This window comes from Crocodylus porosus, unplaced genomic scaffold (assembly GCF_001723895.1).
Source record: "Crocodylus porosus isolate Cpor-Errol unplaced genomic scaffold, CroPor_comp1, whole genome shotgun sequence".
In the NCBI taxonomy this organism is placed as follows: domain Eukaryota; kingdom Metazoa; phylum Chordata; order Crocodylia; family Crocodylidae; genus Crocodylus; species Crocodylus porosus.
Window position 1 is genome coordinate 12,014,017 of NW_017728936.1, and position 18,008 is coordinate 12,032,024.

Here is an 18,008-nt window from a genome sequence, read left to right on the forward strand (position 1 = left end):
GGCTGAGGGCCTCCGTGGCTCCGGGCGACCGGCCCCCGCGAGCTGGGCGGAGCCCAGGTGCGCCCGGCCCGGCGCTTCCTAGCAGAGCCCCGGGCCCTTGGGGCAGGTCGGCGCCAGGGCGCTGCGCGGGACGGGAGTGACGGCGCGAGGTCGAGGGAAGGCAGTGGAGGTGCTGACTGTGCGGCCCTGCTTGGAGGGGAAGGGTCCCTGGGGCCGCGAGGCGCGCAGCCCTGCCCGCCGGGCGGCTCGGGGAATCGCCCGCGGTAGCGCCAGCGTGCGTTTGCCCCGCTTGCAGTTGTGGGTGAACTCCCGTCTTGGTTGGGCCCTGAAGGCTTCCTCCCCACAGGATACTCCTAGAAAGGCAGGGATCTCGGTGGTAGCAGCTGTTGCCCCCAAGACTAACGCTGCAGCAAAGCGGGCATCTCCTGCATCCAAAGCTGGTCATGAAGAACACCCAGCAAAGCCAGTGCTCCCAGTCCCCGCTATCAGGCAGACTTCCCTAACAGCACAGAGAGTTTTCCTGGAGGCTAGTGCATGTGCGGACCCCTATCAGAAGCCAGACCGGAGTGTTTCTGAGGGGGACTTGCAAAGGTGCTCCAGAAAAGCAAAGGTACAGTACCTGGGTTTTGTGCGCACAGTGAATTTCCAGGTCTGCGAACCGGCTGTGTTTTGTGGACTAGGGCATGAGGTGCTGCTGTTGCAGCTGGCGGGAGTTCTTGGTAACATTACTATGCAGGTGGGAGGGCATGAGGAGCGGTAGTAGTAGCAGCTCCTGCAATAAGATTCTCTTGCTTAGCCGCTCTGAGGAGGGCTGTGGAGGTTCTTATCTTGTGTGTGTGACCAGAGTCACTTATATGCGTGGCCTCACCTCAGAAAGTCCTGTTGCTGTCCCGTGAGGGTAAAGGGGGGCCAGTTAGTCCTTTGTAACCAGAGTTTCCAAAACATGTTGGAGCACGAGGACAGGAGCTCTCTACTGTGGTGCCAAAGTACAAGTAAAGAGGCAATGAGGTTTAAACACAAGACCTTGTAGCCAAACCCCCAGCCAGCCTTGTACGTGGGCTTCTGGGGGCAGGCCTGAAATTATGCCGAGCACCTCATTTAGGCATAGGACGTGCTGTGGTAGACTCATCCTGTGCTGACTTTAGTTTGATGCTCGTAGCAGCATTCGATGAGTTTCTGACCCTCCCCTTGTTCTCCCTCAAGAAACCGGGCTGGGCTGTTTTGGGGACTAGCAAAATATCTCTCTGTACTTTATGGGAATTTTTGCATGCCAATTACAAGAATGGATTACATCTAGTTTAAGGGTACCAGATAGTACTAAAATGTTGGATACAGATGAGATTTCTGTGGTTGTTAAAATGTGGGAAGACCAGAAGATGGATAGGCTCTCCATATGGTTGGCATTCAGCAGGGAGAGGATGGCTGACCAGGAGACTGGAGATTGTGGTGTTTTAATCCAAGCTAAGCAGCTGCCCATATCTCTGATCTCGACTATCTTCTCTAGGGATCCGCATGGATTGAAATGATATCGAAGCTGAGCCCAGAAGGGAAGGGAAGAACAGTAACTCAAGGGACGCAGGAAAGCCACGTCTCTCTCCACCTTTTTGCTGCAGGGTGAGAAAATAGCTATGTGTTTATGATTTCCTGCCAGTTGCAAAAGAATTTGCCCCTTCAATAGGCAAAACGCCAGTACTGACACTTTGTGCACAGATCACTGCTGCTAGCTTCTCTCCCTCACTGCAGTCTGGGTATAACCATCAGGCTCTTGCTGGATCTAGCGTGTGTGCTGGAGTGGGTGCCGTGAAGCGGGTGGTCTGTGACCTTGCCACAGCCAGCGCCCACCCCGGTCACCCCTTCTCTGCCTGTTCTGAATCCAGTGTGGAGCAGATGCATGCTGGAGCAGGCACCACGTGCAGCATGGTCCTGGAGCAGCCAGAGGAGGCGCTGCATGCATTGCACAGGGCCATCCAGCCCACCCTGCATGCTGTCTGTCGCGCTGCTTGATGGGGCTCTCCAGACCATATTGTTGACACCCTGGTTTAGTTCACAAGTGTCTGATTGCTGCAGTTTGGCTTACTGTACATCTGAAAAATGCCTCTCTGCATGCTGCAAGGGCTGCCTGTCACGTGGTGCTGCAGACTCTGCCAAAAGGAACGCTCTCCTTTGGGATATGGCTGATGTGTTCCACATCTCCTGAGACTTAGGTGACAAAGGATATCCAATACCAGGTTCCCTCTTTAACTTAAATCTGTTTATAAAAGGCAAAGTAGCCTCTTTCTGCAGCACCATTTCTTTCATCCCAACTAATTGTTTTCTTCCGTCACACTTCCAGAGCTAATAGTGCATTCCAGATGATAATGTTAGAGGAGAATAGCATGCTATGTTGATAAACACATCAGTAGGTGTTAAATGGTTTCAATGGCTTATTCACCTACCTTATCCATGTATTGAAACAAATTTTATAAAGGGGACCCTAATATATAATGTGACCAGTTTCTGTGAATAGATGCTGTCTGATTTATTAAAAACTGCTTTTATAGGTGCGAGTGTGCCTTTCAAACCTGCACTGTGAGCTGTTGCCTTATTTCTCCCAAGTATTCATTAGGCCCTAGCCGTGAACAGCAATCTTAAGGCGGTTAAGTCAAGTCCTTTCTTCCTTAATTCCTGCTGTTCTCAGATTTGTGTAATATTGCTTTTCTGGACCCCCAGCTGAAACAAGATCTACAGTTCCTGGCAGGGAAGCAGGTGGGGTGATACAAGTTGTTTCAGTGTTAATACACTGAAGAAGCAAAAAAAATCAGTAACTCAGCTTTATTTTCTTAGGTTGCCTTTAGGAGTCTCTCTTAGCTCTACTGCAGAAGAGACAGCAAGGGAGAGTAGCACCATACATTAGTCAGCCTGCAAGCCCAAAACACAAGGACGTTAGGCGCATGGCATCTAGATCCTTACTGAGTCTTGCACTGTAAGTGTCTGAAGGTGAATTCCTGAACTTTGCTCCAGACACCGCCTCTTGCTCAGTGCGCTCAGCTCCTAGCCATTTTACCTTGAAAGTGTGTTACAGAACACAAAGCACAAAACAGAAATAAAAATGTAAGCAATACATTCTTGCTATTATCCCCCATTCCTGTACAGAGGACCCCTTCCCACAGAGAGAGAGGGTTGTATAGAAAAGGTGAGAAATGGCGGTTGGGTTGAATGCCCTGAGATTCCAACACGATCGGCAGCTTAGCACTGTTCTCCCCTCAAAGAAAAAACTGCTCATCTAGTGGCAAATATTGATGGTTGGAATAATGTCCATCTGCTGATGGGGAAAAGGATGGAAATCAGGTGCTGGCTTTCCTGCCGTCCCAGGCTTTCTATTGAAAACATTGTCACAAGCATCCAGGCTCTTTGTCTCTGTAGCTGGGCATCACTTGCTTAGGGCAAGCTGTTGAGGAGTTACGGAGCCCGGCTTTGGCCACTATGGAAGTAGGGGAAAGCCAGATCCTTCCCTTGCAGGTTGGGGGGTGAAGTCACTAGACTTTCCGTTCACAGTTAGCCCACCCTTCTACAGTTGCTTAGAAGTTGACTGTAGTAGCACTTGGGGGGAGAGGCCTGCTTGAGAACTGTGAGATCCGTGATCCATGTCTCAGTGGTAGCCGACCAGTAGGGATCATAGACACAAGAGAGATCTCATCAACTCTGCAGAGAGTGAGAATGGGGAGAAAGTTGATGGCTAAAGTCTAAGGCCACAACCAATGCCCTGGGCACTGACTGCATCATTAAAATTCACTGTTCTACTCTTGCTGCCCATCAGGATCCTGCTCTCAAGATCACTCTGCCACCAGCAAAAGCTTGTTCTAGCGATTTGAATGCTGCTTACATTTCTCTGTGGGAGTTTTCTGTCGCTCGGTGTAGAAGAGGACGGTTCTTAGGCAGCCTGGGTTAACTTTCATGTAGATTAATTTTTTCACCCCTGCCCCAGCCAAACGTATCCTCTTCTGGTGGCGCCCTGGCACAGGTTCAGTTCAAGTGCTGTGGGATCCAATCCCGATCCCAGCAGTGGTGCCTCCTGCTATGCCACACGTGCGTGAGTCTGGGATCAGATCCTGAGTGCACCCTTTCTGCTTGCTGGTGCAAGGGAAGCCGGCAGGTCCTAATTCAAAGCCAGATGCCTGCAGCCCAGTGTGACCCAGGACTGCCCTGGGACAGCTGACTGGCCTCAATCCCCGACAGTCCCAGATTTGATTTACCTGGGGTTGTTCAAGCTAACAATTGGCAGTTTGTCAGCCCCAGCAGTGTAAGTCCTTCAACTCCCCCTGCCCGGAGCCTCTCATCCTGCACACCCTGCAGCCCTGCCAGAACCGCTGCTTGCAGGATTTAATATCCAGGTGAGGGAAGCTCTCTGACCCTAGATAGACTAAAGGGCCTGAATCTATTCAGCCTCCACAGGAGAAGACTGAGAGGGGATCTGGTGGCCATTTATAAATTCACCAGGGGGGACCAGTAGAAAATAAGTGAGGCTCCGTTCCCGCCCCCCCCCGCATGGCCTGGGATAACAGTGAATAATGGCCACAAATTGAGTGCGAGTAGGTTCAGGCTTGATATCAGGAGGCATTACTTTACAGTTAGGGCTGCCAGGCTCTGGAATGGGATCCCGAGGGAGGTGGTTCTCTCCCCTACCTCAGGGGTCTTCAAGAGGAGGTTGGATAGATATCTGGCTGGGGTATTATGATCCCAGCGCTCGTTCCTGCCCAGGGCAGAGGGTCGGACTTGATGATGATGATGTGTTCAGGTCCCTTCCAACCCTAGCAACTATGATTTCCCCCCGCTCTTCCCCACAAGGCATCTCTGGGCTGAGTTGGAAAACCAGGCCTGCCCTAGCGGCGGTACCTACAATGAGCTTGTTGGGTATCAGCTCCAGGGAGCCCGGTGTGCAAACGTGCCGCTTGTTCAATTTCTAGCGCCACACAAATCGGCCATAAAAGTGTTCTGTAGGTAACGTTTTTGTAGCTGGCTTACTATTTCATAGTGCCTTAAATTGGGTGTATATGTAACAGCCTTGCTGTGTGCGCTGTGATTAGCGCATTGATTGTGGCATATATGTAAGGAGCGGAGGGGCCCTAGCGTGCCTCCAAGCTCTTAATGGTGGAGAAGAGCACAGTGAAATGGTGTGTAAGAGGTTTCTGGTGCCTTGTCAAGTGCTGGGGGTAGGAAGACCGTTCAGACAAGGGGGAGCACGAGTGGCTCATCTATTCAAAGGGAGGATGGTTCCACGCAGCAGCCCCTCTCCCGGCTTCAGTTAAAGCTCGTCTTTGTCAGCCATTCAGCCTAGCCTGCTCTCTGCTCCTTCCCTAGGGCCCTCCATATGCAGATGTGGCCCAGCTGCAGCTCCCTCACAACAGTCTCCAGAGACTGCTCCTCTTGCCTGGACTGCTCGGACAAGAATTGCTCCCTTTGGACTGTACCTGGTTCGTTCATGCTTTGGTGCACCAAGTCGAGGGCCTCCGTGGGTAGAGCCTGCATCTCTTCCTCAAACTTCCTGCGCCCGTCTGCGGTCAGCTTCCACAGGCGTGCCTTGCGGTTCCCCTCGGTGCACACAAAGCGGGTGGTTTTCTCGAAGCTGCTGCTGAAGCACAGGTTGTGTCGAATAGTGTTTTTCCAGCCATCTGGGGCTGTCTGGAAGAATGGGAAGTGATGCCTGCAGGGAGAAGAGAAGGGCACAGGGCTGAGCTCAAATGCTGGCTAAACTGACTGCTCTAGTAGGAGGTTGAGGATTCTTACCTCCACCACAATGCAGAAATGGCCAGGTGTCACGTGGGTATAAAAAAAAAAAAAAAAAAGGGGGGGGAGAGGTTCTTGCCTGATCCCTGTGTAATTAGGCTGTGCCCTGAAGCAGGAGGTTCAGCTGGATCAGAGAAAAAGCAATATTCATTCTTTCCAGGGGGCAGTACCAAAATGCCAGCTCTGGACATAGCTGAGCTTGGGCATTTAATTGACAAGTCCTTGCGTCCTCGCTCTCTAATGGGAGCAGAGAGGAAGTCACACAGTGAGCCACGGGGCAGAGCTGAGAACAGACCCCAGAAGTCCTGACCTCGTTCAGGTTCTGACCTTGAGGTCCTGCTCCTTCCCCAGTAACAGGCAGGACAGTTTTGTAACCCTGCCCCTGAACACCCCACCCCCACATCCCAGCACTGGAGAAGTTGGGAGGGCGGCAGGTACCGTGTGAATTGGTAGATCTGCTGCACAGTCAGGCTGCCCTCTGCACTGTTGTACAGGGCCAGGGTGATGAGGATGCAGTAATTAAGGGGGGGGCGAGGCCAAATCTCCTTGGTTTTGGCCTTCGCCTGCAGGGTGGACTTGAGCTTCCTGCTCTGAGATCTGGAGACCTTTGCTTTCCAGGGTGCCAGGTTCGCCTTGGATTTGGGAGCTTCCACCATCTTCTGAGAGAGTTGGATGTCTACAGATGCAGCATCTTCATCCTCAGTAAACTTGGGGAAGAGGAAGAGCAGAAGGGATGATGAGGAGATATTGGCATTGGGTGGGTGGGGTCAGGAGGGTGAGGGGAGACACGCATTGATGGTCTGTATGTAACAAATTGGGCACATCTTTGTCCAGTTCCCAGTGGATGAACTTACAGCACAAAGGGGGACCCCTTATTGGCAGCTCCAGCCAAGAGGCTAAATACAGAATGGGCAAATGAGCCTTCTCCCATGTCAGGGCTGAAGCGCCACTTGCTGTCCCCTGCCGTGTGGCATGGGAGGAGGCCAGTCTCCATTCCAGCACCAGACAGCACTCATAAATTCAACCTGTTCATCCCGGCAGAGTGCATTCTCTGCACCCTGATGGCATGGACAGCTATGCTCACACAGCGGAGCAAGAGCCAGCTCAGTCCCGCTGCAGGATGCATCGTACACATACCAGCAAATATAGAGCACGTAGATTTTCAGCAGTATCTGGGCAGCTCCCTTCTGCCACATACCTTCTCTGCCTCACTGGCTGATGACAGCAGATCCTCCTCCGAGCAGTCAAGGTTGGAGTAATCCAAGGAAGGGCTTGGAGATGAAAGGCTTATGGCAGCAGCTGTTGAGGACGAGAGACTCCTGTCTTCGGTTGCATCCATGCCCAGATGCCTTGCAGTGGGGCAAGCCGCATTAGGGTTCACCCACATCCACAGATGAGGCTGCACATTTGATTCTGCAGAGAAAAAAGAAGCGAAATAACTTGGGAGCACCAGCAAAGACCTCAAGAGCAGACAGGACTCCTGCCTCCCAGGAGCAGGGCCGGGACCCTGACCCCAACATTTTGCTTGGCCTGGGATGGCTAATTTCCCTTCTCCTGGCAGTACCATTCGCTGCCTATAGCTTTCCAGCAGTATCCAGGCAGCTCCTTTCTGCCACGTGCCTGCTCTGCCAGCCAGTCCTCCTCAGAAGCGTCAAAGATGAGTTGCTTGTGCCATCTTCCCTCCCCATCCGTGTGGCATCTCACCCCAGTGCTGGGGATGGGATTGGCTCAGCCACCCCCGAGCCTCAAAGCAGCTCTCCTCTGGATGTGGGCTCTGTGACGGGTAAACCTCTACAACAGGCCAAGTGAAACTGCCTGCCTCCATCCCTCCCCCAGGATAATGCTGGGGTCCTGGCTCACCATCAGGAGGCGCATCAGACCGTTCCCTGGGGAGTGATTGCCTGCATGCGTGCTGGTCACACTGCCATTTCAGCATGTGGTGGTTCACTTCCTTGTCAGCAGCTGGTGAACAGCAGAGGTTCAGAAACAGTGTGGTCAGCTGGTGGCATTGACACCCATTCCCCCCCCCCCCCCGAGCTTGGAGATGGATCCTGGGTCTGTTTTGCATTGAGAAATGAACACCCTTTTTCTGCATCATGCTGGGTCCCCAGGGCTTGTGTTATACACCACAAAACGCCCATCCTGCGGTGGGGATGTGCTGTGGGCCTAAGGACTATACTCTGGGACCAAGCTCAAGATGACAATGTGGGCCTCAGCCACATTTCAGCATTTGGTGGGTGGCTTAGTGAAGGGAATGGGTGGGCTTGCTCTTGCATACAGTGACAGCATATGTCTTTTCAACCAAACTCGGCAGCAACATAAAACTCATGCAGTGGGTTCTGGATCGTCTAAAGGAGGGCAGGCTGGCAGTGAAAGGAAAGGTGAAGTAAGGATTGCAGAAGTGTCAAATCTGGGACGCAAGGTGGGAAGCATCAGATCAAATCTTAGCTTGCTAAAATCAAAGCTGTCCAAGACTGGCCTGCTCCTCAGGTGAAAAAGCAAGCCTGATCTTTCATTGGGATGGCAGAGCATTATTGCCAACTTTAGTACCGCACTTCAGTATCCTAGCAGCTCCCACCACAGAACTGTACAAGAAAGGTAAGCCAGATAAGGTGATCTGGACAGCAGACTCCCAGAGAGTTTCTGTGTCTTAAGAGATGCCTTAGGCTAAGACCCAGGGTTAGCAAATCCACACTTTGACAAACCCTTTGCCTTGGTTGGAGCCTGGGCTGGGAGCAGTGCTAATGCAGAGAGATCTTGGGGGGGGCGGGGGAGAGATCCCATTGTGCACCTAAGCAGAAAACGGCTCCCCTGGGGAAAAAACAATGCAAAGTTGGGGAGGAATGTTTAGCCATTGTGTGGGCTCTTGAGAAGTCACAGCAGCATTCGGGAGAATGCTAGTTCCAGCTCTTTTATTGAAAGATCCAAAGTCCTGAAAGTCCTGAGAATTTCTTTAGGCTGGCCCAATGCTCTCATGTCACTAGAGAGATTTAAAATTAAAATGGCCAAAGCAGCAAATCATAGGAATAGAACTTGAGGCAGGACTGGACTGTCACTGCACTGGAGGGGCCCTAAAAGGGCCCCTCCATTTCCAAGCTCTGTGATTGCAGTTTCAGGATTGAAGTGGAGTTTGGAAAACAAGCTCTTCTAATTAGCACAGTACTGGAGATGTGAGCCCTATAGCACAGTCAGTGGTGCTAGCTCCAGCGTCTGCCAATACTGCTTCTGGAGCTCTTGCTGGAGGTTTTTGTCTTGTTGGGCTGGCCTTGCCACCTCCCCTTGGGAACTCCCAGGTCTCAGAGCATTTGTTGTTAAGTATTCATTCCTTCTCAGTTCCCTGAGACTGATTTCCACTTGCAGCTTTACTCTCAGAATTCTTACCTTGGGGGAACTGATCGCAGGTGTTGGTCAGGTTGAGCTCCTCTTCCATGTCCCAGTCTTCAAGGCCACTCTTGAGATGCAGGCTTTCCCAAAATGTGTTTTTCTTTAAACTCAGGAACATTGTATTAGAATCTACTGTTGCCATGACCCTGGAAGAGGGTTAGCAGGGCTGAGCAGGCTGGGCCCCACTGATTTATAATAACTCTCTAATTCTGCTCCTTGGGCCTGTCGCTCATTAAAGAAAGTGAAACATTGGAGCCAGGTGAGAGAGAAGCTGGGCCTTAGTTCACACATCTGAATACCTATTAAAGATCTCCCCAAGGGCTTTGGGATTAGTGTCAATGGGAGCAGGTAGTCTACTTGAGAATAAAGGCGGTGTCACTGCCTGGGCTTTGTTGTCTACCCATATAGACTGAATTCTTGGTAAGTACCTGGCTCCTAAAGCTGTACTGACACTTAGTCTCAGGTTTTGCTTGGAATTTAAATGCAGTGGAATTTATATCACACACTTGTTTTATCCTGTCCTGGGCTGAGACTACTGTTTCTAATGCAGGGTGGCTCACGAGTCAGTGGGCTGTATGGTCTGTGACCCCTAAGTGCATTTGGGTAGAACTTTGCAGGCCCAAAGGGTTTTGGGGTGACGGAGACAGGAAATCTCTGCCTCTGTTTCTAAGCAGTTTCATCTCTCCCTTTTCTTCATGTTCCAACTTAAGCCTCTCACCTCCTTCTCTTCAAGAGAAAAATAGAGGACATAAAGGCATCTGGTTTTGTATCAATAGAGGACAGGACAGCAGGACTGTCCTCTATGATGGCCACCCTACAACAGCCCCAGCCCTGCCCAGCTCCCTCCATACCTGTGGGGGCCTCAATTCCCCCTGCCCCCACCTGCAGGCTGCTGGGCAGCCACGGGGCACCCCTGCCTGACTGCCCTCCTCTCGGCCCCTTGCGGGCTGGAACTGCCAACCTGCAGAGAGCTCTTTGCAGAAGTGGGAAATCAGTGCGTTTCTCCATTAAAACAAAAAAATTGGTGTTTTTCTCGGTTTAAAGGGAAAATCTGCAGGGGTTTTCCGTGGGAAATGCAAAACCTGGATTCCCGGTGATGAAACTAAGTTGACTGTTTTTGGTGATTTAAGAAATGAAAGTTGTGACTGACAGTGAGCCACCGGCCAAACTTTTATGAAATCGGTGCCAAATACTTGGCTCGCCTTTGTGTTTTCATTTGTAGCGAAGGTTCAGGTTATGTCTTACCAACTACCAGCATGCACAAAAGCAAACCAGCTAGGCATCCTTTTTAAGGGAAGATTATGTTTTAATGCCTTTTGGGATGCCGTCCTTGGGTGCAGAAGAAAGAGGAGCCCCTTGCAGAAGATAAAGTTCGTGCACATACGATGCATTAGTGCTCAAGGGAAAGCATGTAGACCAAAGAAATAAGAGAGGAGGTGAAAGCACAGACAACACACTTAGCCCTTGTTCTAAAGAGCGTTTCCCCACCATCCCTTACGAGGAACAGTCCGGCGTGTCCTTGCTCTTCCCAGACGCTGCAGCCAGCACAGGTGCTACAACAATTAATGTCTCTGCAGAAGCCCAGTGGGATTGAGGCTTACGCTGCACAATGTTTTTCTAAACTCCCAACCAGTGAAGCTGTGCCGGGAAAGCTTTGCAGTGTCAGCCTGGCCAAGCACTTTGTTTAAACAGAGGTTACAGTGTTAAAGGTCATGTGCAGCACAGAGGAATGGATCTGTACCCTATGTTTACTACTTTTAATATCCACAGAGTAGGGCTGAAAGTTTTGTAGGGCTTTGCCTTAATTTTTGTTTGGCTTCTGTGTTGGGCATCTCAGGAACGGCAAGCTGGTTTGTCCTGTTTGTGACTGAGGTACTCTTTGGAAGAAGCGGAGGTTTGACCTAGCATCGCTGTCCAGCCCTCATCAAAGGAGAGGAGGGGCTGAACCTCTAACATACACCTCCTCTTCAGGAGTCTTAAGGTATCAACGGGGGTTAACAATGACAGTTTGAAAGGGTCCAAATCCTTCCCATCTCCTTCCAACTCCCTGCTCCCTCCCCATTGAAATCTCCTGACACTTTACACACAGGCAAGGCCTTAGTAAGTTAAAGCCACGCTGCTCTGACCTTAACTGCGCACAGCTGCTAGCTTGGGTAGACTATAACAGCATTTGTACCAGGGTGGCGTGGCTTGTTCTCGTATGTGAGGGGGAATCATTGGGACCACTGTTTCTCAACCTGTGGGTCGTGACTCAAAAGTGGGTTGCAAGAATACATGAATGGGTTATGGATAAACTTTAAAAGTGGATTCTCCTTTCAGAGGAGAAAAATGTGGGAGACTGGGTTTTCCCTTGCAGGCTGGCAGAGTTCCAGCCAGCAACGGGCTGCCTGGGGGCCTCCCTTGCCCCACACACTGCAGGGCTGGGGCTGGGGGGCAGCAGGTCGGGCATGAGGACCCATGGAGCTGTTTTCTACTTAAACTATTTACTGGGTCGGGACTGGCCATCAATGTTTACAAGTGGGTCCTGGTACAAAAATGGTTGAGAGCTACTGATCTTGACCATCATAAGGCACCTTAAATGCAGTGTTCCCACTCTTACCATGCTGACTATACCGGTGTAATTATTTTGGTAACCTGCCCTCCAACCTCAGTACAGTCCAAAATGTGCACACAGACCAGATGTTAAAATCCTGCTTATTCTCCAATCCTTCCCCGGCCTCCTGAGCAAACAGGGCAGCCAAGGCCTGAGCTTCTAAGGTAACAGACAAGGAGGAAAATACTTTAAAAGGAAGGTTATCCAGGTGTTTCTACCCACAAGAAACAGAAACAAAAAGAAAAGAGGAGGTAGCGGCCAGACCGTGCTCCTTTGCAGGTCACCCTACAACAGCCCCAGCCCCAGCGTGACTCTGCAGGGGAAGCCGCTGCCTCGGTGTGTCCAGGCAGTCCTGCTTCACTTGCATCTTGTGATTGCCAGCATGGCAATGAGGCCAGCAACCAAGACAAACATGGCGATGGAGAGGAGAACTGTGATCACCACCATTCCTCCGCTGCGTGACATGTCCACAGGTATGCTTCTGTAATCCATCCCTGAGGGGGAGAGAGCCCAGGGCACCTATGAGGCAAGGGGAGAGGGAGCAGACATGCCTGCCACCTCAACTCGGCTGAGACCCATTACACTGCCCTCCCTCCTCATCTTCAATCTTCAGCCCTGCAGAGCATGAGGCTGCAGGACAAATGGAGAGGTAGAACCTGAGGCTGTTACATGGCTTAACTTGGATGCAAGCGTCTTACCAGGTGCATGGATTCCCCGAGTAGGAGGAGGTGTGCGGCCCCCATGCTTTGAGGGGCTGGGGCTGTGCTCTGCACATGGGAGAACTCTGTGGTTCAAGCCAGCTGCTGTCTTGTCCCTTGCCCGGTAGTTTGGCCAGACCAAGTCAGTGGGTTTCATTACAGTAGGCGAAGCAGCATTACTTACTATGCAAAGTGCCCATGGCAATGCTGTTGCTTTTGGATACAGAACGGTCTTTGTTGAAGACGGAGTAAGAAATGCTGTGGAAGAAGAAACAGGAGTGAAACCCCCTGTCACCTGCTTCTACCAACACCTCTCTAGTTGGCTTCCGGAGTGTTTCTCTGAGCCTTGGACTTTCTGAATTGGCAAGAAGCTACTCCACACAGTATCTGCTCTGTATAAGTAGACTTTCTGAGCTCTGGTGGAGGCCTGTAAGCAAGACCCGAGCCATGCAGGTGGGCAGCAGTGCTGTGCCAGCCAGAGACCCATTTGGGGGCTGAGTTGCATGTTCTCACTCGTACACAAGTGGCACTGCGCCGGGGGGGGGGGGCCTCCTTTCTCCCCTGTCACACTTGCTGTTACTGAACTCTGCCAGGTCTGGCAACTCACGTGTACGTGTGTCCTGGAGTCAGTCTTGTGATCTGGTAAGCATCCAGTCTGGTCACAGTGAAGCCCCCAGTGCTGTCCACCGCGCTGACGAGCTTGCGCCTACCACGGCACGGGGGCACAGTGAAGTGCCTGACATCTGACATGGGGAGAGGCGGAGTATTTAAAACCCAGGAATTCCTATAGCAGGCCTGGGAAGAGGTCATCTCCAGGCACATGAGCAAAAGGGCTGCACTTGTGATTGGGCATGTGTTGTGGATTGCAAAGGCATGAGCTGGCATCTGCCTTAGCTGGGTTGTGCCGTATCTTCCTTCAGTCCCTGGTTCTGTTTTAGGGTGGCATGGAGTCGCAGCTCCTGGGGTCTGAGATTTCTTGTGCTAAGGACGCCACTGCTCTTGCCTCCAGAGCCCTCTTCCCTCCTAGAGCTGCACGAGAACGCAGCAACCCTGACCCTGCTCCCTGCTTTGACCACTAATGCAAGCGGCTAAAACTTCATTCCAAATAGTCCCTGCACGGAGCGCCCTGGGGCTGTCTGGGGAGAAGGGCTCAAGGTATTGTTTGCTGGAAGAAGGCATCTCACTGACCTGTGGTTCCATTGGGATGTATGATGTGGATGCTGGCATTTGCCCTGGTGAATTGGCACGGGGGCACTGCCATTAGGAGGCTCTCGGCAAATGCTGGTGAGAGGACACCAGAGAGACTGGAAATGTTGAAATCTGAAAGCAAATGAAACTGGATGGATGTCAGCCTACAGTGCCTCACGATAGACGATAGACGGCTCCGGCCGCCTGCTGCTGTGCAGGTTCCTCGGCCTGGCTTCCGCCAACTTCCTTGCCTGCTGCATGCCCACCACCCATAGGAAAGACTTCAGGTGCTGGGGTTTCTTGCAAAGCACCAGACTCGTGTCCACTGAACATCCCACCATAGCAATTCCCAGCTTTGAGACCTAGTCTGGACTCTTTTCCCTGAGTCAGGCCCAGCTCTGAGCAGTTATTGCCCCATCCGTTCCCCCAAATACATTTCTAGCGTTGTCCCTGACAAGGGTGTTGACCACAAATGCGGAGTAACTGAAGGTGCTTGGGCAGCCCTCAAAGAGGAGCAGGAGCTAGGCTGTGGCAGGAGGGTGTGTGTGGCACAACGACAGCTAGTTCCTCCGAGGTCAGGGCTGGGCAGCTCAGAAACAATGGCTGGAGCAGGGCATTAAAGCAGGGGAGAGTTTCAGGCTGGCCAGAGATCCTGGAGCTTGCAGGTGCGCAGAGGTTAGTGCTAGTCATTGGCAACCCAGCTTTTCGCAAGAAGTCTGGGACATTTGGGACTCTCCCCTTTCTAATGCATGTCTCAGGATGAAAGGACTTCTTCTGCCATCTACTCCTATTACAGGCTGGTAATGGGGTGCTGAGCTTTTTGCCTTGGGTCTAGTCTAGTGCAGATGGGGTAGGGGCCAGGATTTTACCTCTGGCCCATGGAAAAGAAATTCTCGACCCCTCTTCCAGGGGTTGGCCGTTTCCCAAATGCCCCCAGGTGAATTCAGTTCCCTTCCCACTGGCAGTCTCATCTGGAGGCTCAAGAAGTCGGGATAGCTGAGCCTGAATGGGCGGGAGTGGAGGCGGGGTTGGCTGAAGCAGTTCAGGTTGTGTTCGAGGCAGAGGGGGCTTGTGGGACTTGCAGGCCATGGGTAGCTCTGCACATGCACATGCAGCTCCGCTGGGGAGTGGACCAGGAGCGCTAGACAAGCAGCTGTGCCCCAGAGCTAGTGCTACAGCCAAGGGCTGTCGGGGTGAGCTGCCTGCTGGAGCAGGGCTGCGGCTCCTCTGGGACGTTGGGAACCCAGCATTCATTCCCGGGCCAGGCTAGAGGAGCTGTTCAGGTCCCTCCTGACCCTAGCTACTACGAAACTTGGGAGAGCTGATGCATGCCTCCCCCCCAACAAATTGACCGTGAGCACCTGGGAGTGTCTGAAAGCAAGGGCGGGCGGGGGAGTTGCAGGCTATCTTCCCTCTGGCCCTACAGTTTTCCAAGAAGGACCCAGGTTAGGGGGGGATTTCCTATAACAGGACCCCCTGGCATTGACACTGGGTGAGGACCCCTCAGCCCTGCACTGTATAGAGGCAGCATGGATGTTCCCAGGAAAAGTCCCATTACTGTATATATGCCTGCGGTGACTAGCCCTTCACTGTCCTTTTATCTCTGCTTCCTTGAACTGCAAGCCAAAGGTTACTGCGGGTGTGTGAGATCTGCCCCAAAGCTGTGCGAGGCACGGGGAGCCGTGTTGGCTGCAAAGGTTAGGACTGGAGTACAAACAGTTAATAGCTGTAGCACTGATCTGGATCTGAAGCCCAAGTCCTGCAAGTGAATAGTTGCAAGGCTGGTAACTAGGTGTCAAGCAGCCATAAATATGGAGCACCAGGGCCAGGGTGGGGCTGATGTCACAGGGCAGAGGAATGCCCCTTGTCTGTGGGGGGGTGATTAGCTCCTGTAAAACGCCTCTTACTCGGCAGCCTGCTGGTTAAAGATGCGGCTAGTCCCCAGCACTTCTGGGCATAGTGATATCGCCATTGTGCCCTTGGGGAAGGAGATCCTGTGTCCTGCCCCCAGCGCCGTAGTGGAGCTGTAGCAGGAGGAGGAACAGACCCAGGAGTCTTGGCTCTCATCCTCCGCTCTGCCTTGCAGAGGTGACAGGTCTGAGCCAGCCTTGGGACGTCTTGTCATCTACAACCCTCTAAGCACTTACGAATACGTTCAAAATAGTGATAGCTCTAATGCTGGCTCCTGCCCTCAAGTCCAGGCAGGGACTGATGGGCCAAGTAAGGCAGTGGGGGGGCTAGCCTTTTTGGTAGCAGGCCCATGAATTGGGCTCCCCCTCCAAGTGCCACTCTGATCCCCTCCCCTGCCCAACCTGCTGGATCCCACACAGAGGCTGCCCATGCCACAGGTTGGCTGCCCCTGCTCCAAGGGCACCCACCAGACCCCTGTCTACAAGCGAGCCGGCCAGAGCATTCGGGTGCTTCCTCTTCAGCTTAGTGACAGTCAGCCTTTGCAGCGCCACCTGTCTGAGGACCCCAGCCCCGGTAAAGCAGCGGCGGGCTGGCAACCTTTCCGAGCCACGTCCTCAAACACCCCACGTCCGGCCCGAGTGCAGCAGCAGTGGGAGAGCGGGGTGCTCTGTCTGCGCTGGGGCCAGGCAGCTGGGAGCTGCACCCATGCTGCTTCTACTTCCCCTGCCCGCTTGCTCCTTACCTGGGGCACGACCGTGGGGAGCAGCTCTGGGCCTGGGCAGCTGGGAGCTGTGTCCACACTGCTGCTGCTGCTGCTGCTGTGCTGCAGCTGGGAGGTGGGGAAGGGGGAGCAGGCCCTGGTGCATCTGGAAGCTGCCCGGCCCTGGTGCAGTTTCCCACTACTTAGTCCCAGAACAGGAGCAGGCATAGGCAAAGTCTAGGGCGCTGTGGGCCAGATCCAGGCTACGGGCTGTATGTTGCCATCCCCTGCATTAAACAGGCTAGGGCCTTGCCTGTATCAGTCAGAAGGCAAATGAGGGGTATGAGTCAGTGGCAGAACTAAGCCTGAAACCCAGGAATGCTTCTCCCGCTGCTAGTCACTCCTATTTCCTCCCTGCAGCACCCCTCCCCATCTCCTGGCCACCCCTTGGTCCTAGCTTCAGAAACCTGCAGAATCCAGCGGCAACCTTCCAGGTCTAGCAGTCTGGGGAAAAGAGGGGAAAGGGAGAGAACCTGCCATCTGTGTCCCCCCGAAGAATGCGCAGAAGGTCAGAACAGCCAGCGCCGGCATTGCGAAGGCAGAGGAGAGTGTGCAGAGGTGACGGCGGCGGGCTGGATGCTGCCCTGGATCAGACCGCCTGGGAGCGTCTGAACTGGCACTTCCTAGGTGAGTTTCACCTGCTTGGGAACCGGCCAATGAGAGCAGCCCTGCTGAAAACCAGTCTGACCAGACAGCCCCCCTTCCCCATGCACGCCCAGGGTCCCCACCCCAGGGATTCCAGAGAGGCTTTACGAGCCTGTGGCTCAGGAGTTGGGGCTCCTCCTCCAGCAGGTGCACATTCCCCTGCCGTGTCCTGTGCTGGCTTTAGGGACCTGGGCTTTCAGCAGAGCTGCGATTTCGATGCTTTGACAGGGCAGCCCTCTTCTTTTTGAACAGCTGCTCCCTGCAGCATGTGTAGGAGGGGCAGGCAGGAGCAATGGTTGAACCCAACTGTGTCACGGAGGATGGGCTTTGACAGGTTGCAGAGAAAGGAGGACATGATGGGATCTGGCCTGGGTTGTAATGCAGCTGTAAGAGGAGGGAGGTTGTGTTTTCCCTAGGAGCACTGAGGTGGACAACATGCAACTGCAGAGTAGCTGTGCTTGAGACCCAGAGTGAGCACCGTGAGTACTGGGCCTTGGGGTGCACAGATGCACGTCAGGTGTAGCACCTCTCTCTCCTTGTCTCTCCCCCACCTGCATTGGTTGGAAAGGTGTGCCAGATTCCTGAGGTCTGGCCCTGGACTTAGGGGACTGTGACTGTCAGGGCTGAATGTGGTGCAGGAGCTCCTCTGGCTGCACTTATCAGTCCCAGAGCCCCAGAAGGCAAGCTTAGAGCCCTGACCTCAGGTGCAGTTAACCTCACCAGGCATTGATTCAGGTGCGGCCCCTGCCCCAGAGAGCCCGTGCTCTCAGCAAGGCTGTGGGGGCTTTTGGGGCAGACTTGTGTAGTAGCTGGTGTGTCTCGCAGGCTGCCTCAGGTGCGAGGTCCTATTCCTCTGTCAGGTTTCAGTCCTGTGACCCTGTGCATTGCCACTCCCTACCTGCTGTTGCTTCTGGAATGCAATAAAAGAGACACAAAAGGCATTTTGGATTCCAAACATGACTGTTTGTGGGAGCAGTCGCCCGAGACTGTCGGACTTCAGGTGCATGTGTGTGGATGCCATGGTGCATCCACAGATGCATCCACAGATGCATCTCGAGCAGGTCCA

General features: G+C 53.1%; 2 protein-coding genes and 1 long non-coding RNA gene across 6 annotated transcripts; 1 reads left to right on the top strand and 2 right to left on the bottom strand.

The window, feature by feature from the left end:
* The first annotated feature begins 65 nt into the window (after positions 1-65).
* Positions 66-3,095, top strand: LOC109318100. 2 transcript variants are annotated; one of them, XR_002103182.1, is made up of 2 exons: positions 66-169; positions 1,505-3,095. It is a non-coding gene; the product is annotated as an uncharacterized LOC109318100 (long non-coding RNA). The 2 variants fall into 2 exon arrangements; XR_002103181.1 differs by lacking the exon at positions 66-169 and adding an exon at positions 178-610.
* On the bottom strand, positions 2,798-9,870 carry FOXR1 (forkhead box R1). Of its 2 annotated transcripts, XM_019547139.1 has the most exons (6): positions 9,145-9,870; positions 7,624-7,725; positions 6,962-7,176; positions 6,202-6,470; positions 5,448-5,680; positions 2,798-3,681 (listed from the first exon to the last, which is right to left on the bottom strand). In XM_019547139.1, the coding sequence occupies exons 1-6, from the start codon at positions 9,287-9,289 to the stop codon at positions 3,653-3,655; spliced, it is 993 nt and encodes a 330-aa protein (XP_019402684.1). In that variant the 5' UTR covers positions 9,290-9,870; the 3' UTR covers positions 2,798-3,652. The 2 variants fall into 2 exon arrangements, with proteins under 2 accessions (XP_019402684.1, XP_019402683.1); XM_019547138.1 differs by lacking the exon at positions 2,798-3,681 and having other exon boundaries at positions 5,134-5,680.
* Positions 9,871-11,822: 1,952 nt separating this feature from the next.
* UPK2 (uroplakin 2) lies at positions 11,823-16,909 on the bottom strand. Of its 2 annotated transcripts, none has more exons than XM_019547141.1 (5): positions 16,771-16,909; positions 13,627-13,758; positions 13,046-13,181; positions 12,623-12,696; positions 11,823-12,259 (listed from the first exon to the last, which is right to left on the bottom strand). In XM_019547141.1, the coding sequence occupies exons 1-5, from the start codon at positions 16,826-16,828 to the stop codon at positions 12,021-12,023; spliced, it is 639 nt and encodes a 212-aa protein (XP_019402686.1). In that variant the 5' UTR covers positions 16,829-16,909; the 3' UTR covers positions 11,823-12,020. The 2 variants fall into 2 exon arrangements, with proteins under 2 accessions (XP_019402686.1, XP_019402687.1); XM_019547142.1 differs by having other exon boundaries at positions 12,024-12,234; positions 16,771-16,906.
* Positions 16,910-18,008: the final 1,099 nt, after the last annotated feature.

Bases quoted from the DNA above. Each gene is read 5' to 3' on its own strand.
- FOXR1 (XM_019547138.1), bottom strand. From the start codon at position 9,289: ATGGCAACAGTAGATTCTAATACAATGTTCCTGAGTTTAAAGAAAAAC. The intron at 7,177-7,623 runs GTGAGCCAGGAC...TTTTCTCTGCAG, and splicing joins GTCTGATGCGCCTCCTGATG to AATCAAATGTGCAGCCTCAT. The intron at 5,681-6,201 runs GTACCTGCCGCC...TTCTCCCTGCAG, and splicing joins CAGATCTACCAATTCACACG to GCATCACTTCCCATTCTTCC.
- UPK2 (XM_019547141.1), bottom strand. From the start codon at position 16,828: ATGCCGGCGCTGGCTGTTCTGACCTTCTGCGCATTCTTCGGGGGGACA. The intron at 13,759-16,770 runs GTTCTCTCCCTT...ATTTGCTTTCAG, and splicing joins CGGGGGGACACAGATGGCAG to ATTTCAACATTTCCAGTCTC. The intron at 13,182-13,626 runs GTCAGTGAGATG...TCCCCATGTCAG, and splicing joins ACATCCCAATGGAACCACAG to ATGTCAGGCACTTCACTGTG.